The sequence below is a fragment of the Euwallacea similis genome, chromosome 14 (assembly GCF_039881205.1).
Source record: "Euwallacea similis isolate ESF13 chromosome 14, ESF131.1, whole genome shotgun sequence".
Taxonomy (NCBI): domain Eukaryota; kingdom Metazoa; phylum Arthropoda; class Insecta; order Coleoptera; family Curculionidae; genus Euwallacea; species Euwallacea similis.
Window position 1 is genome coordinate 1,739,621 of NC_089622.1, and position 21,735 is coordinate 1,761,355.

Sequence of the window (21,735 nt, forward strand, 5' to 3'; positions counted from 1 at the left end):
CTCTGGTTTTACTATGGTAAAGCTCTTATATGCCTTCCTTTTTGCAGGGCAAGAGGATGGTGTCGTAAAACTTAAAGAAGTTAGCTTTGGTAATGGGGCTGGTACAGTATTCGTTAAAAAGAGTGTTAAGACAGGTTTTGAAGCCTCTGGCAAGTCTAGAATAATAGAAGGAATAACGTGCAGAATATACAACACAAAACGGACATAAATTTGAGCAGAGAAAAAATGAGACTCAAAATAATAATTATTGAGGCTGCGAGATGTTAATGGATTTTAGAGTATGGTATTTAGTGTAAAAGTTATCTACAATACCAATATTATGTAATAAAAAATTAGAGAAACAGAAGTAGCAAAAATAAAGATAAATGAATTAAATATTAATCTTAGGAAATTTCTGGGCAACCAAGACATTATGATACGCTAATGGCCTAAGCACGTAGTTGCAATCGTATCGGGATCGAAAAGGGTTAAAAAGTTTAAATCTGAAAGAAAAAGTCATCTTATCACGCAAAATTGCTCTTGTAGAGACCCAGAAAAATGAAGGACACCATGGATTTTCAAGAATATTGCAAAGTAATGCTTTTAAATTTTGTAAAAAATTGCACCGAAAAATGTTAAAAGGTCAAAAGAAAAAATGTCATTCCTTACCCTTAAACATTTTTAAGTTTCATAGAAGCAAGCACCTGATGTTCATGAATATTTAACAATTTTCTATGCACAAAATCAGGGTCGTTCTAAAATAAGTTAAAAATGTGAGAGATCTACGGAAAAAAATCGCTATTTACCACTCAAAATTCTTAAAATGTAAGAAAAATGCTGTCACGGTTATTGATAGCTGGTAAATAATCATATTGCAGCACTGTTAGAGGATCACATCCGTGAGGAATACAGCCGCCATGTCAAAATATCACAATTTGTTATAATTTTACTAAGGCGATCAGTAAAATTATCACTATGATTGCACTAATGCAAACTACCGCTGGAATTTGCTAGTGATTGGTTCAGAGTAACAATGAGAAACCTTGTGAGACACCTTGTTTTCGTACAGAAAATATTCCGAGGACACAGGAACGGGGACTATTCACTCGGAAAATAAAAATACAGAGTGTCTCTGGTTTTATGATTGATGTTCATAGAGCAACCGGGTCGGGGGCAATAAATCACAAAAATCAAGTTTAGGGCGAAACGGCGATGGGAGTGAAAAAATATAAACCTGAAACATATAAAAACTTACTCGCAGAGACCACTTTTCGAAAGGCACATTTCCGGTCCCATGAGCTTCATTGCCTGGTCATTCAGTTTATCTCCGCAGAGATTAGGTGTATAATCATTTAATGTGAGAGTAACACATGGATTCGTAAGCTCTGCAAAGTGTAATTTTTTTCCCAGAAGGCAAAACTTGTGTAAATTTCTTACCGATCAATTGAGACCCTTTCGCTTTGCAGGTGAAGTCCAGAAACGCATATAGCATGTTCAAAACAAGATCAGGGAGGCCCGTAGATTTGGGTGGCACGCATCGGTTCAGCAAGAGTCTGGGTCCGTCTAAACACTTGCGCAATCCTTTTTCAACAAAATGGCAAAAACTCAATTTCTCTGAATCAAAACTATTGTTAAAGCATGCTATGGTTAGCGAGGTGGCATTCTGGAATTCAAATTATTCTAGATCGTTCTGAACCATTTGCGGTATTTGCGTCTCACCTCCATTTCCGTATCGAAATTCTTGCACGTGGACGTAGATGAGTTCCCAATGTATTTATTCTGGAACGCTTCGTGAATTTTTGCATGAGTAATATGCTTTTTTAAGTGATTGCCTATATAACTAAGGGCTAATGCCCCACTGGCTAAAAAAAACATTAAAAAGTGCGATTTATTAAGCACAAAAAAATAAAAACTCACCGAGCGCAAAGATCAAAACTAACCTTTGCATTTTGGAGAAGACGTTAGCAACAACTGGAGTCAGTTTATAAATTAAACAACACCATAATTTATCAATTCGCAGTGATCGCATGAGTGCTTGACTTGATTTTCTCTAATCGTAAATAAAGTCCACTTTGAAATGGCAAAGGCTCTTCAACTTATCGTTCTTCTGTGTGCAGGTGAGTTTTGAAATTTTTTAGGAATCGTAAGGCACCTTTAAGACTTGGTTCAGTGATATGGAGGGCCTCGAGTCAAATTGAACCACAAGTGGAAGATGATAAGGACATATTTTTCAATTCCACTAATTACGAAGAAGCGAAGCGACAAGCTAAGGAAAATGCAGTTCAAATTTGTTTCAAGATCTGTCCGAATCACACGCAACAAATTAAGGTAAACTATTATCTTCCCGGGGAATTGTGATTTTAATATCTTTACAACCTTAGAACCGTGAATGGTTCTCACTAAAACCTATGTTGCCTATTTTTAATTGTTAGGAAAAATTAGAAGAGTTTAAAAAATGCTCAGAAAAAATCAACGAAGACAACATGACGCTCTGTGATGTGGTTAAACAGAACTTGAAGAGCTGTATAGTACCAGTTATCGACTTATTTGAGTCATGTGTCTCAAAAAAAGCAAGGGGGATGCCTACCTACGCGTTGCTCACAACTCAGAATCTTGTAAACTACATTTGCGATAGCAATGGGGCTCATGTTTTAGGTAAAAATGTTGTCAAAAATATTCGTTTTTATTCAAAAATATAATGCCGCTCTTTAGAACTGGGAAATAATTGTCTCTTAAAGAAGAAACACCCTTACAGCAGAACTTGCATCAGGCAGCTCAACAAGGAACTGAAGAAGTATGATTATGATAATTTGCCCGAAAAAAATGTCATATGTTTGTGAGTTATTGCAATTTGATTATTGTAAATGTTGAGTAAATTGTTTAATGTTTTCAGGTTTTTGGACCAATTTCAGGATTGTTTTAAAACTCATGTGCGCAACGCGTGCCAAGATTCTACGACCAGAGATGCATACAGTGGTTTATACGATAATTTTCTTTGTACCAAAAAACGTTAGATGTAGGGGAGCACGATGGTACAAACCAATATATCTGAATACTACTAAAACTAATATACGTAAATAAAGCATTAATTTCTCTGTTTTCTTCTTATGCATCTTCTTTCTTAAGAAAACCCTTAGGCCCTTATATTGCAATAAAATTACGAACGCAGCGACTTTTTTCTCTAGGAAAGTTATCTTTGGAGGTGATTCACAGAGGAAATTTCCATATACACAAATATTTCACTAAGATATATATCTTTCTGCCTGTATTCTACCTGTATTAAAAGTGAATGTAGATTATCTAAAGGTAAGGGAGCAAAAGATTGGTTTTCGAAATACACACACAAAGATTTTTTTTCTAATTTTGTTCTATGTCTTCTACTATACAGGCCATATAAGTTTTGATTGATATTAATTGTCATAAATGATCCCAAATTATTGAGGAGAACCTAATAGGTGAGGTTTTTTCAGGATCTAATTTACCACTCTTTCAAACGATGAATTAAACTGATCATTTATTTTTTAAAATCCATTTCGATTCTAAAAACATCATATATCTAGTTTTTCTGTACATTTAGGGTCCTTTTCGAAGAAAGTGCTCTTTATTTTAAGTTTCTTAAAAAACTAAAATTTTAAAATTTATAGAAATAACTTACTGCAAAAGGTCCCGAAAAATTATTGGCATATATGCATAACGTTGTGTCGACTGATATATTTTCAAAATTCCATTTCATCTAAAATTTTCTAAAAAAAATTGTATTATTCTTTGAGTCTCACCTGCCCCTATGTTCTAAAGTAAATTCAAATTATTCACTTATATAAAACCCTTCTCCTTGTAGCGTATCACAATGTTGTTTCTATGGATAAATTTCAAAAGTTGAAAGTCTCTAGTTTCAAAGGTCCTTCGAACATGAATTAAATGTAAAATATTCGATTTCTGATAAATTAAAACGTAATAAACAGATTATTAAGCAATTGAAAAATTTAACTGGATAATTCTGGTTCTACAGTTTTCCAAACTCTTCAATTTTTTTATCAAAACATAGACCCAAAGAGCATACCAATTCCACGTGATATCAGTGTTTTGAATTAAAAATATTTTCATACCATTATTGCACTACGTACATATCTATTTCTCGGAAACTTTGCAATGATTGTTGTTACAGAGACATCTTCCTGATGCTAAGGCTCATTGCATGATCAAATACATACTTCAAAAACTAACCCTGAAATCATATTGAAGGACCCCCGTAATAAATCTTAAATATGTACACATGATAATGGCTCCACTAGTAAACTCATTAATATTTGTTATGAAAGAAGAATGCCCAGAGATAAATACATTTCTGAACTATCTTAAAAGCTCCACTTAAACTCTTGCACTATCAGTTGACAGTTCAAAGCTGAACTCGAAACATGTTCAAGTCGGTAGTGCTTATTCTGGCTGCATTGGGAGGTAAAAACTAAAAAGAGTATATGAATAAAAATCACACTTTTTAAATTTTTCAATTCAGCCGCAAATGGCCATCTTAGTCCTGACAGCGAAGAATTACAACATCAACTCACTATGAAAATAATTAGAGAGCAGATCAGAAGTCAGATTGCAATTGAAAATGCAAGGTCCAAATTGGACATCATTTGTCCAGGATATGGCAATAAATTTGAGGTAGAATTCATGAGAATTAATTAGAAAAGGATTCTGAAAACTCGCAGCTTTTCAGAACGTGACCATGGAAATAGCTGACTGTGCTGAATCAATAGATGAGGAGAACGAGACTATCTGCTCCATGATGAAGAACAATTTGGAAAAATGCATGCAACCATTAGTTAAACTTTTCGAGGAATGTCTCCCTGAAAGATCCAGAAGAGTTCCTGCCATGCTAGTCAAAATGATACTTTCATCGCTGAACTACGTATGCAAAACTAATGGAGAACACCTGTTGGGTAAGGTGTTTTGCAGTCTTGTGAAAAAGTTCTAACAGCCGGGTTATGAACCACAGAATTACAAAACCAATGCTTCAGGACTCCTACCATTAAACTTAAAAGATGCATTCGCAAAATTGAGACGACCCGACAGAAATATATAAGATCCAACCGTTATCCATCTGCTGAAGAAATATGCGAGTAAGTTAACCCAAGCGACTTGGTACCAATAGATCAAAGTCTTGGTAGCTTTTTCTGGTAGACAACTTCCATTGAAACATAAAAAATCAGCCTTCATTTTCTCCATTCTGTGGAAATAAATCTTTCGGCAAATTCGTCAAGACATCGATTTCTTGACACTTAAACTTTGAAACTGACTACACTTCTGTCTTTAGTTTATTGGAAGAAATGAAGCCATGCTTGACATCCCATCTGCAAACATCCTGCAACCACCCCATTACAAGGGAGGCTTTTATCGATTTCATGAACCAGGGAATTTTGTCTGTATGCGAAAACTATTATATGAACGATATCGAATTAGTCGAGTAAGATGTTCAGCACAAAATATTTCTTAAATAAATAACAACTTTGGATTTTAGACCACACATTCAGTAAATATGACGCATTTCAAAATTCATCCTGTGTATAAGCTTCATGGGAGTTTGTTTTGATGTTATAGAGATTAAAGAACTTAAACATTATTAATTTGCTAATTATTTATCTACATAATAATAGCACTTCGAAGGAAAAAAACGTTGACACTTGCTCTCTGTTAGAATAACAACACGAGAATTAGGTAATGAATGGTAATGAAAATAAGTAATCAACGTGTAACTGCAATTGGACATGGATGGACAGGTAATAAAAGCTTAAACATTGTATACTATAGCGCACCTTAATACTATACAAATCACATGTGAATTCCGGGTACAGATCGCTACTTTCTAAATATATATGGCAAATAAGCAAAAATAGAGACTTTTTTCAGTTGCGTATTTTCAATCGAAGTCTCAAACAAATTAGTCATAAGCAATATTAAAGTTGTTTTAAGAATTAAGTAGATTTGCATTATATTTAAATTATTAAAAACTAGTCATGTGATGCATCATGCACATAAAGTGAATTAATGATTGTAATTTGCGCATCAATTTCTTTTAAAACTGGGCTTATTTGCAGAATAGTTTGGCAGCAGCCTATTTTGTTTGATTAAGGCCCAATATCAATATGTATTCTAAATAAATGCTAAAATTTATCAAAAAAAGAAACCCTGAGTTGGGAACTAAACAAGTTTCTGTGAAGAACCTTCAGGGAAACTCACAAATCCCTAAAAATTCTTGAAGTCAGACTTTTTTCAAGTCTAAATCAACTTCAAAAACTTTTCAACAATTAAAAAAAAACTTTCACAAGTTCTGACGAGATTCAAGTATTGAAATTGCCATTTCAAAAAATTACAAATATCAGTGAAAAAGGGCCGCAAAACTTAACTAAACATAAGATTTAAAAAATGAGACGGTTCTAACAACCGCCTTGAAGAAAAAAATTCCACAAACAAAGAAGTCATCAGGCAATACGTCCTCCTGAAGAATATACAATCATTACAGACAATTGCAATAATAATCACAGGTCATATTCCTAAATAACACATACGTAAATTATTAGATTTGGTCATTTCATTAGAATTGCATGAAAACCGCCCACATAATGTTGGACCTATTTAGATTTGTGTGTAAATTGACAAGAAAATTACGACAATAGTAATAGAATATCATCGAATTATTGCCTAATATTGGATTCTGAAATTTGTATGCCTTGATAGAACATTACGATGACCTTATTGGATCCGGTAAAGATTGTAATAAGGTTTATTAATGACGTTAAAAAAATTCTTGTGTGGACAGCCATTGTTGCGGTGAAATGGGTGTTTATAATAATGGATTGAAAAATGATTAATAAAATTTTTGCTCAACAACCAACTTTCACTTACAGCACAGGTGGAAGCCCGACCTCAAACGTTTAAATTAATTTTTTTAATTATCACTCATTATCAAAAAAGAAAGAGGTTTTGGGCAGAAACTTCTGATGAAAACCACTTCTTCGAATCAAAAACATTAAAATCACAAAACGAACATACCCCATACACCTACATTCCAGCAAGGACACTATTGTTTGCGTAATGCAGATACTCGATTGTGTCAATCATGCAGTGTAATTTTTTAACGCATACTGGTAGTAGGTACTTACACGATAGTCAGTAAGGTACCAATTCGGTGCTCATTATTTGGTGCCATCCTCACGGGTTGATAATATGGTTTTGATGACTAGTAATGATTTAGGAGTGCTCTATCAACACCAAACTACGCCTTTCAAACACTGAATATAATGTGCAATAGTTATGATGACTCCTGTTTTGTGGGCTCTTATTTTAATTAAAGCTAATGCAGGTGAGTTGCAAGGTTGTCTATATTAATGCATTTTTCACTGATAAAATCGACTGTGCAGCTAACAATAGAAATTATTCACCTTCATAAACTTGTTAAGTCTTAGGAGCCCACTTACTAAACTGCCCAAAAAGCGAAATCAAATTTGAAAAAGTCATTGGGCTGCCGCCCATTAATGCCACCCAACTGCTGTTTCAATTGAAACCAAATGAAACTGGGCGGCCGATTACTTTGGATTGTCTGGCAATGTGTCAATCCAATGAGGCTTGTCAGAGTTTCGTCTTGTATTATGACAATCTGCAATGCTATTGGTTTGACTATGATGCTACGAATGTAACTAAAGACACTCGATTGGTGGTGGATAATGATGCCGCCTGGTTTGTTAAGAGCTGCCTGAAAATAGGTATTACATTTCTTTAGTAAAAATATAGTCATCAATGCAGGTAAATTTTAGATTGCAAAAAATCATGGGTTTTTGAGGCGGTTCGTGGAGCTACACTCCTGGGTAATGACACTAAAATTCTTGGGACTTACAATATTTCCAGAAAGGAGTGTGAGCAGAAATGCCTGGAAGAAAGGAGTTTTCAATGTAGATCCATAAAATTCAAAATATCCTTCAATTACCTGACTCAACAACACAACGAATCTGTAGGGCAATGCACTCTAAGCAGCGCTGATAGACATTTAAACCCTATGGCCTATAGGGTGTCCACTAATGATGATTATTATTTAGAGTATCAATGCGGGGATTCTACTAAACGAGGTAATATCGAAAAATTCTAAAAATCTCATTAATACTGTTTGATATTTGATAGCCTTTGACAACGAGGGGTACTGCTCCTATGAGGAATACGAAGATGTAGTCCAATTACATGGAGATATTCTTTTCGAGAAAATTAGCAAAGAAAATTGCCAAAAACAATGCGATAGTTACAAAGGGTTCAACTGCAGGGGTTTTAGTGTGATTTCAAACCCTCAATTGTGCATGTTGCATAGCGAAGATACAAAATTGAGAGGTCCACGAGTCTTGGCACCTCACAAAGGAGGTTTCTACTTTGAAAAAGCCAGATGTCTCAATAGTGAGTAATTATAACTTACAAGGTGTTTCGGGAAAAGATGGTCTCTTTTTGGTTACATGTCACATGGACCATTATACAGGGAACATTTTAATAAACCAAAAGTGCTCCCTAAAATAGGGGTTTCAAAGTTATATTTTCCTAATTCATTATTTAGTCTTTGAAGATAATATTATGAAATCTTGTACGTATTAGGAAGATCTCTATTCAGCAAAATAAATACGAGAATTTTGGTCTAACCATTAGCGTGGCTACCAGCACGTCACTAATCAATTTTTGAGAAACCAGTGGTACCGTGATACAGGCCACAGTTCTGTCTCAGAGTTAACATTAGTACCTAATTGCTCGTCGAGTTTAAGAGGAAACAGTTCAGGCCAATTAGGTGAAGGAATGGATTAGAAACATGTAATTTTTTGCTCCTACTTTAGAAGGCTCATAATTTGACTTGCTCTAGACGCAATAAAAAAGGGTCAATTTTTTCTGAACCTGCTAGTATAACTCATGATTTATATCTACTTAAAACGTTTTTTTAAAGTTACTGTGTCGTGTAGCCAGACTTACATGACCGTTCGTTATCAGCCAGAAATAGATTTCCGAGGGAAATTGTATATGCAAGGGAATTCGGAAAATCCTGCTTGCTTCGTGCTAGGTCAAGGAAAATATACGATGGTTACGCTGAAATTGCAACTGCTTACGAGTCAGTGCGGTATTGTTAAGGCTGATAGTCCTACAAACAGGTAAAGTGTGTCAAGGGGGCAATTTTCTAAAATTATAAGATAACAATAATTGTCCTAGTCCTTTCAAACTTATCATGATAATGGAAATATTCACTAAAACATATTTTCTTAGAACGTTAATGTCAGGAACTCTCATCCTACAATATAATCCGCTAATCCAGACTCAATCGGACAGAATAATGAGAGTGGGTTGCATATTTGGAAACGAAAGCAAAGTTTTATTGGGAACTGGAATTAATATCACATCGTAATTAGCTACTTTTCGGCTCAACTGAGAAAACTTTTTATAACGAAAATCTTATAGGAATCTCCCAAATAAAGGCAGCCCACTAATAAATACGACTTCGAACGCAACTGTGGCTCCCGTGGTTGAGATGAAAGTTGTAGATTTGAAGTCCCAAGACGAGACTTCTGATACTCAAATTGGCCAGGAGCTACAACTTATAATAGAATTAAAAGAATCTGCCGGTTTAAATTTTCAAAAACCAATTTAATCACTTTATTAATATTAAAATTTTAGGCACCTATGACATTTGGGCAGGTCATCTAATTGCGATGACTGAAAAGGGAGATGAATCTATATTTTTACTGGACGACAGAGGTTGCCCTACAAATTTGAACATATTCCCTGCCTTGCAGAAAATATCAACCAACACTGGAAAAAAACTAATGACCACATTTCAGGCTTTTAAATTTGCGAATTCTCCAGTGGTCAGGTTTAGTGTAATTGTGCAATTTTGCCCTAAAGAGTGCATGCCTGTAAGTTGATCCCAATTCCAAAACTGCGAAATATATTTAACCATTCTCTAATAGATCCAATGCGAAAACAACATTCAGTCTTACGGCAGAAAGAGACGTGAAATTGAATCGCATCTCTTGGAAACTGTTAATGGAACTCAAAGGATTCAAGCTCAGACTCAACAAAACTTTTTAAAACCCATAAATCCGAGGACTACACAAAGCTCTGTAGTAAATCAAATGCCTTTGGAATATATTATGGTAGTCAGAGACTCTAGTACCAGACCAGATAGACTGATCTTAGGCAATAAAGATGGGAAAGTTCTAGTCGCGGGCTATAGTAAGTAGTTTAATAATACTGTAAACTTTAAGGAAATGTTAACATTTTTAAGACTATACAACCAATGAGGTCTGCATGGATTTTTCTCTAGTCATTGGACTAATCGTAACATGGATTATTGTTCAATTGATATTTATAATAGCCTGCCTAGCTTTGGTACGTCGATACAAAAACCATTACAAGGAAGAATACAGTAGGGCTTCGTTAGAGGAGCTACATAAGAATTTTGGATTGGGCTTTAGTAATTTGGAGAATCGGAGAGTGAGATGGGCAGACAATGGGGAAGACTTATTGTAGGAAAAAATCATGAATTAGATTGCTAGGTATTGTTCATATAATTTATTGGTTTAAATTTTAAGTGGCACGCTAATTTTGTAATTGCTTTTACTTTTGCTGTTAAACAAATAAATAATTTTGTAAATAAAAAAATTTATATACTCAATAATTATTGGCAATTATAGTTTTAATTAAAATTTTTCTACTTAGGTGTCCATATTTACATATGTACATAACTCATATTACCCAGCACTGGTTTCAGTTTCTTGTAAAGCAGATTCAGCATTTCTGAGTTGTTTTTCCAAGTCTTTCTGTTTTTGCAAAACATATATGTTTTCAGCTTTCCTTCGTTGCCTTCTTTCAATGTCATTTAATACGCCTTGATGAAGCTTTTCTCTGTCAAAAAAAACATATATACAGGGTGGCCATTAAAATTTTTTTCCAGTAATTGAAGAGTTTAGAAGTCTATTAAGTTTTGATCTGCCCTATAGCAAACTAAAATTTGGGCCTAAGTTTTGAACATTAAAAAAAAACCTTAAAAAGAGCTGGAACGTAATAACCACCACTTAATGCTCAAAATCTAGGGACAATGAAGTGAGACAAAAAAAATTATAAAAACTCTTGATGCACTTTTTCTGCTTCAATATCCTTTTTGGTATATGCAGCTTTCTTCTTTATATGGTATATAAAGCTTATTTCATTTGATCTGCAGCAAATTACAAATAATGTACCTACCAATAATCTAGGTAGTTATAACAGAATATTGGCAATTATATTTAAATATTATGAAACAAATCTTCAAATGGTTGTGTAATAGAATATTACTTATAAATTACCTAAATATTGAGGCCACTTTGGCTAGCCAGAGATAACTCTGCATAAGTAGCATAAGTACATACCCACCATAATAATTATGCCTAGTTGGAAAATTATTTAGGTCAATTGTCTAAGTAGGAACAAATAATTGTTAGTAACCTCAGGTTATTTAGCTATAATAGATTTTAAATTTAAAGCAAACGAACTTCTTAGAATTCCCATGGTGATTAAATTAATCTAGGAACGTTTTCGAACAAACCCTTTGATGAACTTTCTAGACAGATTTGTCAGATGGTTTGTAAGTTCTGGTAAGGTTATATAAGTTCTAATAAATGTAGATTTTGAACCAGCTGAATGCACATATCTTCTATGGTTGTTTAATATTAAAATATTGGATTTTCTTACCTATCAGAGACCTGTTTATAGTGGACATAGGAAATAATCCCAACAGCAAATGCTGTAGCAGATGCCAATGTAATTTTAGATGCCAATGACATTTTAATATTGCACTAATGCCTTAAAAAATACATTGAATTAAATGAAACAATTTAAACCGAATGATTAAGGAAATTTCTTTAAAAATACAAAATAAAGTCTCCTAAAAATTCGCATTTAAATATTTAAGGTTAGGTACATATTTAGACATTGAGAGTTAGGCCAGAAAGCCTTTCTAAGCTATGTTCTTACGGAGGAAATCGAACGCTATAAACTGCGATATCTTGATTGGTAGAAAAAGCGCCATATTGACATTTTGGACCAATGAGTGCGAATGACGTAATCCCGCATAAACGAACCGCCAGTTCGTGGATTCACTATTTTATGCGGGTCTCTGTGGAACTCGAATTATCTTTGGACAGGACCGAAATGAGAATAAGGAGACGATACAGAGCAGGAGTCAGAAGTAGGATTTATATTTTGCTATTTGTACTTTTATTAGTAATTTTAACTTAGCAAATAAACTCAATTAACTTTTTGCCAAGTGAATAGACATTAGGTATAAGCAAATCGATAAGTAGATAAGGTGTTAAGCGTCATTAACGAAATTAAGAAAAGTGGATTGTATATTGATAGTATTTTTTATTATTATATTTATAACCATAAATTTAAATAATAAATATACCATATCAAACATTTTTTAAAATTAATTATTTCTAAAAACATGTTAAATATTAATTTAATGACTTTTTTTATTAATTAGCAATTTGCACATTTATAAAGACATTTTTTCGATTTTATGTTCTAATTAAAAGACTTTATAGGGTTTTGTAGCAAACTCCTCATAAAGTTGTTCCCAGAAACGAAAATTATTCTCATCAAAGCTCTCCACAACATTTTCGAGACGCTCACCAATCTCCATATAAGAAAACTTTGGAGGAATCACTTTAGGCCAAGTTATATTATCTAAAGAGGCATCTTTTATAGGAGTAGGGTTCCTGAAAATTCACTTATTTCAATTTGTTTCAGTTCAATTAAGTTGCAATTCCAAGTTACCCAACTCTGGCAAAATTCGCATACAATTTTGTCATTTTTTTTGCCATATTCAAGTCTTTTTTATTGAAATGCATACTAATATTTTTAAAGGTAAATAAATATGCCAAATCCTCAGTGTGGACCACTCCTAGAGAAAGTTATGGTATTGATAAATTAATTTTAATATACCCACTGTCAAACCATCACTAATGCCCTTTATTTTGTTAGTTTCATGGAGATTTGACCACCGACTTTGATATTTAAAACCAGCTTCACCTTCGTACGATAATTGATAGAAATACACAGGGCTGTGCTGGGCTAAGAAATCGGCAGTTTTTCTGGATGGTCTATAATAACTATCTTCAGATACGAACTACAAAAGAACAAGTTGAAAACGATATATCTATCCAATTCATGGAAATAGAAGGCAGTTTACATTTATCAAATCACCCTCTTGAATATTTTCAAAATTGGTTGAGTGTGTAAAATGATTAAGTATCTTGAGAGCTGCTTTGGTTCTTAATCTGGGGCTATTGCCGATTCGAACTAAAAGACCCGGACTTAAGTTGAACACGCCCATTAAAGGTTGACAGAATTGGATAACTAAAATTACATTTATCTATTCAAACTTCTCTTCATTTATGCGAAATATGTATACTTCTTCTGAAGTAAGCTCCCTCTTTGTTGGTAACCCCTATCATAACTGGAACTTTGTTAAATCCACCTTTTTCCAATATGGCATAGGGATCTTCAGTTAAAATTGCTTCTTTGTGTAATGGTTCCTTTACTGCAGCAAGTGGCAGCCCTAGGTATAGGGTTGTCAGTAAGTTCTAAAACATTTTAGTATCATTATACTTATATTGACCTGGTTGTTGGAGTTACCGTTAAAATGGTAGGCACTTGAACCTGTTGAAGGTCTTCTCCATCAAGGGATCTCAAATATTCCATCAGGATTCTAGTATTATTGGTTTCAAATCCAAGACCAAGTCCAACGTCAAAAGCGATCTTCTTTGGATTTAATTGATAGGACCAATATGTCAGGCTGGTGCCACTGATCAATATTGCTCCTATAGATTAAAATTGATTATGGCCTAATAAACTGGATTTTAAGCATATTTTGATGAATTAATATAATATACTTGCTGTGAAATAAATCTTGGGCTCTCTGCGATAATAGTAATGTGTTCACATTGGCAGCCCCCGCACTTTGTCCAAAAATGGTCACTTTTTTCGGGTCTCCCCCAAATTTGTAGATGTTTAATTGAATCCATTTTAAAATTGCGATGTGATCCTTCGAGGCCCAGTTGCCTGGACATTCTAAATCATTTGTACTCAAGTAACCTACATATATTCAAATTTTAGTCGTTAATGTGGATTTTTTAAGATTTCTCACCAAAAATTGATGTTCTAAAATTGGGAACTACAAGAAGTACATTTTCTTCCATGAAGAAGTCTGGTCCATATTCATTACCGCAACCGCTGAAAAATGCTCCTCCGTAAATATACATCATTACTGCCAAGGTTTCCTTTGATGAGGTCAGGTTCTGCAAATTGCATTGTAAATTATACGAAAGTTTTGCACCTTAACTAGACATAAACCTTCACTGGAGTATATACATTGAGATAAAGGCAGTCCTCCTGACCGGTAGCCCTTAATTCCAATTTGGATACGCCTGAAGAGTTCAAACCGGCACAACAGGGACCTAGTTTCGTAGCATCTAAAACATTCGTCCATTTTGGCATAGGTTTCGGACCCTGCAATCTCCTTCATCAGACTCCTGTATAGTCCAATAATAGCAACTGACCTTAAATCTTAAATATCCGATTGGAGGTCTTGCGTAAGGAATTCCCACAAAGCTGTAGAAAGTTTTCTTCTCGTTGAATGTTGTATGCTCACTTCCCTGTACAATACCCCCCAGGGTCTGTATTTGCAGCGATTGATTCTCAAAGAAACAAGAAAGTAATGGGAACTGAATCGTTGATTAATTAGTGAATCTTACCAATTTTTCTAAAGGTACCGTGCCTATGCAAAGACACTGAGAAAAGCATTGGAGGAAAGACACACAAAGCACAATAACGGACTTCATATCATTTGCTATTGAAAACTAAACATTTTACCTTAATAAAATGAATTTAACAGAGACAATTACTCACTTGTTGCACATAAAAAAATTGTCTCTGGTAATATTGACCAAAGGTTAATATATGTATGAACTTGGCACTTTTGTTTAATTAACTTAATAGAACTATGTTAAATTATTGGAAAAACTCTTAGTACACTGCGTAAGGCTTATCTGCATACGATTTAAACAAACCCTCCCAGAACCGGAAATTCTCTTCCTTGAAGCTATCTGAGGAGACTCTGAAAGATTCATCGAGATTCATGTATGGAAATCTGCCCTGGGTTGTTGTAGGCCAAGTTATGTTATCCAATAACATGTCAGAAGCCGGGGTCGGATTCCTTGAATGTATAACATAATATAGCATAAAAAATTTAATTTCGTGCTTTTACAGAAGATATTTATTGCTCAGGGAGCTTACCCAGTTTTTGCGAAGTTGGTAAATATTTTGCAGAACCTCGTTATTAGGTGTCTATCTGCCTTGTTCGGCTGATGCCCTTTTATGAGAGCGAAAGGGAATAAGTAACTTAAATCTACTCCGTGTCCAACTCCTAGAATAAATACTTATAAAAAATATTCATTTTTTTATTTATGTTAATTCTACCATGCTGGTTTCTATACCAAGTGACGTTTTCTCCGGTGAAGGTTTCTATAAGTTTCCTTCCAGTTTCCCCGTCATAAGAGAACTGGTAAAAGTAAGTCGGGACATGTCTGGATAAGAGGGAGGCAGTTTTTCGCATTGGCCTCCAGAAAGCTTCGTCTGTGAGGAGCTGAAGCAAATAACGGCTTTATTGCGGAAACATTAACAACTAATTTTATTGCATCGATCTCTAAATATATACCGATTTTTTAGATATTTAATCTTAGTTTCGAACGTTTTGACCTCCGAGTTGATAATTTTTGTAATGCCATTTTATCAAGTTTAATTGCCTCTCTAAATAGGAATTCGACAAAGAAATTTCGATATTTTTGCAAAGATCTTTCATGTTCAAAGGTCTCGAAGTGTTTTTGCCAAATCTTGCCGAAAGTCCATTAATCAGTCAATTAAACTTGATAAAATGGCAATCTCAATCGAATTGAGATTTCAAGAATCCGGTCTCCTATCTCTAATCGTTTTCACTCAATCGAATTATTTGTGTTCCATAAGGATAGCGTGCAGACAAATGAATCACATCAATTTCAATAGGTAAATTAAATTAAGGTGCTTTGCTTGTCTTGCACATTATCCTTATAGACAGGGCAGGCCTTAGCACGTCTAGCGCCCTGGGCTAAATTTTTAATCATCGCCCCTGTATTCCCAAGAAAAAGCGCCGACAAGGAAAGTTCTTCGCCCTTTTTGGTCGGCCCCCTGGGCCGTAGCCCAATTTCATCCCCTCATAAGTTCGGTACTGTTTATAGATCACCAATAATTAAATTATGTGAAAACGTTTAGAGGCAATATCACATTATATATTTTTGAAGTCAGCAATAAGAAGCGAATCTAATAAAATAATGATATATAGAGTGTTTCATTTAAAAAAAACGAAAGTTTATACTGCCGTTCTTGTGTTTTATATAGAATTATCTATTTGACGACATCTTAAAATTCTACTGGCAACAATGCACAAAATGGATGTTTCCAACTTTTGAAATAAATATAGGGTGTTACAAATGAAAAGGGTGTTCAGTCGTAGCTGGAACGCCTTGTACATATGAATAGATTTTGATTTTTTTACGCACCACTTCACCCTGTATTACCTGGATCTGGAAAATTGTATGCATTTATACTAATGGTTTCATAAAAAATAAATGGAATGATAATTAATATACCAAATGTTCTTAGTTTATCTCTATAATTTCTGGGAATGTTAAATATATAATAAAAAACCATTATCAGTAACTATGATCTGTCCGTAGTCTGTTTATTGAAGATTTTTTTTTAAACATGCTTATAAATACTTTATGTCCTATAATGTGGTGTATGTAAGTACTGATATGTATGTACTTATGGTACTACTGTTTCAGAATCATTTTATATCTAAGACGAAGAGTAAGAGAAGTTATTATTCGCCATTATATCAAGAAACCAAGCTTTTCTGCAAGCTGAATGTTTTCATTGATAATTTTGTAATATATATGAATTCTCCTATAGATGTAAAAATGACATTGCCACTCAAAATAATTAAGTTAAAACCCTTTGGCAAACACAATTAAGAATTTTACCAGAAATCGAGTTTGCAAAGATGTTTTGTAGTTTCGACTTGGAGGCAAAATGCATTCTTTATGTATCCAGTTGGAAGAGAAAATTTGAGTGTTATTAATACCAAAGTTATCTCTTGAATTTTCCTGGCTATCTAAGGAACAAAGCGGTCCTAACTGCTCGGGTTTTTCAAGAATTTTTGGATAACTGAAATGGTGCATTTTCAAAAAATCGTTATAGCTAAGTATTTCGCTGTTGAAAGATAGTCGAAATCTGAAAAACTCCTCTTAAACAACTTTTTGAGTGGAATTGGCCTGTGAGTTTGAATTTTTAAAACAACGTTTCGATGTTCTGCAACTGAATTTTTTATTTCAACTATAATTCTTATATTAATAATTATTGTGATATAAGCTTAACAATTAGGGAGGGAGAATCATTGAGTTGTCAATGGTAACATATGTGAGTGAAATAACAGGCATTTTTTAAATAATAAAGGAATTAAATCATTGTTTATTTATGATAAAAATGATTAGCCTCACGAGCGAAGCAGTTGGCTTAAGTTGGATCACTAGTTGTATAACTAAGTGCTATTCAATTTTTATATTTTTCGATTTAGATTAGATATCCAATATTTAATATGAAGCATCAGTCGTGTAATTTGCGAAGATCTTGAAATTTCCTTTCCTGAATAGTCAAATTGGTTAATAATTTAGTCGCATCATGCTTGCTCATCGAAAAATATAGTGACACTTATGAAAAATCATTTTCTGTAATTCGAGAACATTTCCAAACAAAGCAAAACATAAAAACTGAGTAATTTTCATCTTAGTGATATAAAATGCTTTTCTCGTCCTTCGCTGAGGAATAATAGTGTCTTAACTATGTCTCACATGAGACACTTATTACCTTTTTTTCTTGTAAAAGCTAATAGTTTCTGAATTATTGTTGATTAGCTGCTGTGAGTATCTTAAAAAACCTGAGATATTTCTGATTCAATCAGATCATAAACAGTCACATACCGAGATAATGAATTAAAAAAATGGGGTTTTCCAATATTGTTATTGCCAAAAAAATGAATTAGTTGATGTGAAATTATTACTATTAATAATGCTTTAAATGGTGCAATTAAATATCATTATCAGTTGAATCGAGCAAGAAACAGTGACGTACAAATTTCGGATTTAGAGTCCTCGTTATTACAATTTAAATCGCGATAAGTAGAACATTAAAAAATCTTATATCTAAAATTAAGAGAATATTTTAATTTTGGCAAAGCAACTAGATACGTATAAGTGCCATTATTAATATGATGAATTTTTACTTGAAACCAGTGGTAAACAGTGGCGTGCCAAATACGGATGTGGAATCGCGTCTACTACTCATTTGAAGATAATTTTTTAAAATTCTTATTCGTAAAATTAAACGCATATTGTAATAGATTTTGGGTAAAATTAATGTAAATGTGTAAGTGAGAAATTTTCGCTTTAATCAGGTGATAAACAGTGGTGTAAGTTATGTTCCAGAGCCTTTACATAAATTTACCATTTTAGGGGATTTTTCACGAACTGTATGAAGAGTTTCGAAATTTGTAGTACCTGGTACTATGATAAAGGAGAGCTTTTTGCATGTTAACATAATCATCTTATAATGAAATTTCCAGGAATAACTGCAATTTGCAAGCACATAATACTTACCTCATTAAATTCTTGAAGGCCGGCTTCGGAGAACCTCCTACGCTGGAAGAATTGAGCAGCAATTTTCTTTCCCACAATTCTCTTTATTGCGGACGATTTTGTCAGTCGGACGTACAATCCGGGACTTGCATCAAATATCACAAGAAATGGCCTTAGCCTTGAAGTGACTACAACCAAAATTTTAACGTTCATATAAAATATCTCGTGAAAAATTTACCAACATTAAAAGTGGCAATCTCCAATGAAGTAACCCCTGCCAATATTGGCACTTTGATAAACCTTCCTTTTTCTAAAAGATTATAGGCATAATCAGTCAATATAGCCCCTCGATGATGAGGCTCTATGGTCGGGGTAAAGGGTAGGCCATGTGTAAGAACCCTCATAACATTCTTCGGTTTTATATGTATAATGTTTAATTTTATAACATAAAACATTCTTACCAGTATTTCAACGAGAGTTTGGGCCTTACCCAAAGCTTTAAAGTCCACGCTTCTTAATTTTTCTAAAAGTTCTTTACTACTGTTTGTCTCTATACCCAAAGAAACTCCCAAGTCGAAAGCGATTCTTCTTTGCTCGGTCTGGTAGGTCCAGAAGGGCAGGTTAGAACCACTCATCAATATTACCCCTATATCAATATTATCCAGAGGTAAAGCTGTTCTGTACAAAGTTGCTTACCTTGGAATAATCCCTTTGCTTTAGAGCTTAGGAGGAGAATAGTTGCGAGGCTTGCACCAGCGCTTTGTCCAAGAAGGGTCACTTTATGTGGATCTCCTCCGAAATACTGTATGTTCCTTTGGACCCATTTTAGTACTGCCAAGTTGTCTTTAGATGCTATATTGCCTGGGCATTCTAGATCTTCAGTACTTAGGAATCCTGTGTTTTTTGCTTTCAGTAAAATAGGTAATTTGGAGTTTAAGATGTTACCAAAGACTCCTAATCTGTAATTGGAGGTTACAAGTATGATGTCATGCTGCATAAGGTAGTCTGGGCCATATTCATTTGGACAACCACTGATAAAGGCTCCTCCATGGAGGAAGACAATCACTGGCAAATTTCTTCTTCTCGGACTACTTGGAATCTATAAACGCAAATTTGAAGTATTTAATTTTTAATTTTTAGTGTTTCACCTGAGGAGTGTAGACGTTCAAATACAAGCAATCTTCCTCCCCCATGGTGACGAAATTTAGCTTCGCAATCTGTGCCAGTTCAAATCCCGCACAACAAGCTGAAAACTGAGTTGCGTCCAGTACTCCTGTCCAGTTGGATGGCCGCTTTGGGGGCTACGTCATGCATTTATAAAAATATTTGAAGTGTGCATTCAAACCTACCCTAAATCTTAGATTACTTATTGGAGGTTGAGCATAGGGGATCCCCTCATAGCTAAAATAAGTCCCCCCCAATACTCCTCTGTTCTCAGTGCCCTGTATCACCCCATTCGTTATTTTCACTTGCAGGGTTTGGTTCTGGAAAGAAATTAAATTAACTTGGGTATTGATTATTTATTGTGACTTACCATCTTTGCCAGAGATAATTTTTTAATGCAGAGAACTTCAGGGATACTCATCAATATTAGCAAATATCCAACGCCAGGAATCATTGCGACAGACATGAGCAAAGATCGCATTACTTAAGGACTTAAAGATCATAAAAATCGCATTTTTGCAGCCGAAATAATTACGCGGGGGGATTAATGAGTATGTTAAACATACAATTGCTGTTTGTGAACTCAAATTGTTAGCTCATTTTGTTGAAATGCTGGGAGAATTTAAAACTGTATCTACGTGAAAATTATGAGAATTGAATTTTTTTCGAGCATTTCCTCGTTTATTGAAGTCCTCCTGAAGGACAAGGATTTTTACAGAGGTGTTTAGGTATTCACGGTGGGTATGTGGGAGCTATTTAAATTCAAAGATGGTATTTTTATAAATTTAGTTTACATGGCATATAAAAGGTGATTATATATGTAAATCTGAAGCATGGTGGACTGATTTTTGTTTTTTGGTGCTAAGTGCTGATCGGCGATATTGAGGATTTCATGCTATGAAATGCGTGTTTTTGTATCCGGCCGTAAATTAACCATTTAACGTATACATTGCATAGGACCTAGTCAGTGAATTTTTGGGTTGTTTTTATTAAAGACTTCCTGGTCTCCTTAAATTCGAATCACAATCTACAAGGGGACATTACATGCCGCCGACGTCTCCATTGCAAAATTTTTAAAGCGCATCAAGTTCAAGTCCTTGGAAGCTCCACATTGCTTCCGCGCTGATAAGACCAAAAATAATTACTCATATTATTCCTGCTTTACCACTGGAATCAAGAGCTGCCCCTTTAGGAGCATGAGTTTGAAAACATGCCCCTAGTCCAATTTAAACTGCAGTCTAACAACCCATAAATCTGGAATTTTAACAAGACATTACCAACGTGTTTAACCAACCAGCAGCAGATGATAAAAGATATTCGGGGCAAAAATTGCTTATAACAAATCACCTCAAAGCCACGTAATAAAAGATATAGAAGATTTGGGCTTTTGAGGCTAAACATCAACCCTCCGTCTCGAAATCTAATTACCCGCTTCGAGGAGGCGTTTGCTTCAGAAACTACCAGTTTGTAAACAGTGGGATGATTTATTTATGACAACAAAGCCTATGGCTTTCTACAGATTTCATTCGAAAGCAAAATGGCTGCATTAAAATTAAGCGATTTATTATAGCTCCAGACGTAAGTTCCCATTTTAGGCTAAAGTTTCCATGTTCGTGGAATAATTAAGTCGAGCTTTCTCGTGGATTTTGACACGGATGGATCAACGGGTATTCAAAGAGAAACTACCCTTGTCGTGTGGCCAAATGAGCTTTTAACTTTATAAAATTTTATCTTCTCTAGGACGTGCTCATATTTAAACAGATTTTTGAAACCTAACAAAAACACCATATTAAAATGTGGACATTCT

At 34.4% G+C, this 21,735-nt stretch overlaps 6 protein-coding genes across 8 annotated transcripts; 3 read left to right on the forward strand and 3 right to left on the reverse strand.

The window, feature by feature from the left end:
• Positions 1-13: 13 nt before the first annotated feature.
• Positions 14-3,774, reverse strand: LOC136413555 (uncharacterized). Of its 3 annotated transcripts, none has more exons than XM_066397180.1 (5): positions 3,756-3,774; positions 1,699-1,841; positions 1,417-1,642; positions 1,235-1,364; positions 14-155 (listed from the first exon to the last, which is right to left on the reverse strand). In XM_066397180.1, exons 2-5 carry the CDS (start codon positions 1,702-1,704, stop codon positions 26-28), a joined length of 492 nt encoding a protein of 163 aa, XP_066253277.1. In that variant the 5' UTR covers positions 1,705-1,841; positions 3,756-3,774; the 3' UTR covers positions 14-25. The 3 variants fall into 3 exon arrangements, with proteins under 3 accessions (XP_066253277.1, XP_066253275.1, XP_066253274.1); XM_066397178.1 differs by lacking the exon at positions 3,756-3,774 and adding an exon at positions 3,635-3,753; XM_066397177.1 differs by lacking the exon at positions 3,756-3,774 and adding an exon at positions 1,897-2,023.
• On the forward strand, positions 1,960-3,068 carry LOC136413557 (uncharacterized). Its single transcript, XM_066397182.1, has 5 exons — positions 1,960-2,096; positions 2,150-2,307; positions 2,412-2,634; positions 2,692-2,815; positions 2,873-3,068. Exons 1-5 carry the CDS (start codon positions 2,057-2,059, stop codon positions 2,991-2,993), a joined length of 666 nt encoding a protein of 221 aa, XP_066253279.1. The 5' UTR covers positions 1,960-2,056; the 3' UTR covers positions 2,994-3,068.
• A 452-nt stretch (positions 3,775-4,226) lies between the features above and the next one.
• On the forward strand, positions 4,227-5,602 carry LOC136413556 (uncharacterized). Its single transcript, XM_066397181.1, has 6 exons — positions 4,227-4,434; positions 4,493-4,644; positions 4,700-4,922; positions 4,979-5,102; positions 5,297-5,446; positions 5,501-5,602. The coding sequence occupies exons 1-6, from the start codon at positions 4,395-4,397 to the stop codon at positions 5,514-5,516; spliced, it is 705 nt and encodes a 234-aa protein (XP_066253278.1). The 5' UTR covers positions 4,227-4,394; the 3' UTR covers positions 5,517-5,602.
• A 1,416-nt stretch (positions 5,603-7,018) lies between these two features.
• LOC136413534 (uncharacterized) lies at positions 7,019-10,527 on the forward strand. The gene is made up of 10 exons (XM_066397142.1): positions 7,019-7,342; positions 7,440-7,742; positions 7,794-8,102; positions 8,155-8,418; positions 8,951-9,152; positions 9,265-9,399; positions 9,457-9,620; positions 9,673-9,911; positions 9,966-10,230; positions 10,283-10,527. Exons 1-10 carry the CDS (start codon positions 7,294-7,296, stop codon positions 10,525-10,527), a joined length of 2,175 nt encoding a protein of 724 aa, XP_066253239.1. The 5' UTR covers positions 7,019-7,293.
• A 27-nt stretch (positions 10,528-10,554) lies between these two features.
• Positions 10,555-11,990, reverse strand: LOC136413563 (protein PET117 homolog, mitochondrial). The gene is made up of 2 exons (XM_066397189.1): positions 11,728-11,990; positions 10,555-10,902 (listed from the first exon to the last, which is right to left on the reverse strand). The coding sequence occupies exons 1-2, from the start codon at positions 11,817-11,819 to the stop codon at positions 10,749-10,751; spliced, it is 246 nt and encodes an 81-aa protein (XP_066253286.1). The 5' UTR covers positions 11,820-11,990; the 3' UTR covers positions 10,555-10,748.
• A 545-nt stretch (positions 11,991-12,535) lies between these two features.
• LOC136413639 (uncharacterized) lies at positions 12,536-20,382 on the reverse strand. Its single transcript, XM_066397316.1, has 22 exons — positions 20,299-20,382; positions 20,114-20,248; positions 19,913-20,065; positions 19,710-19,863; positions 19,461-19,658; positions 19,226-19,410; positions 19,003-19,174; positions 18,786-18,952; positions 15,517-15,682; positions 15,334-15,463; positions 15,067-15,253; positions 14,793-14,897; positions 14,598-14,735; positions 14,392-14,547; positions 14,186-14,336; positions 13,936-14,133; positions 13,675-13,859; positions 13,451-13,622; positions 13,229-13,395; positions 12,994-13,165; positions 12,814-12,940; positions 12,536-12,755 (listed from the first exon to the last, which is right to left on the reverse strand). The coding sequence occupies exons 1-22, from the start codon at positions 20,380-20,382 to the stop codon at positions 12,566-12,568; spliced, it is 3,492 nt and encodes a 1,163-aa protein (XP_066253413.1). The 3' UTR covers positions 12,536-12,565.
• Between the last annotated feature and the right edge of the window lie 1,353 nt (positions 20,383-21,735).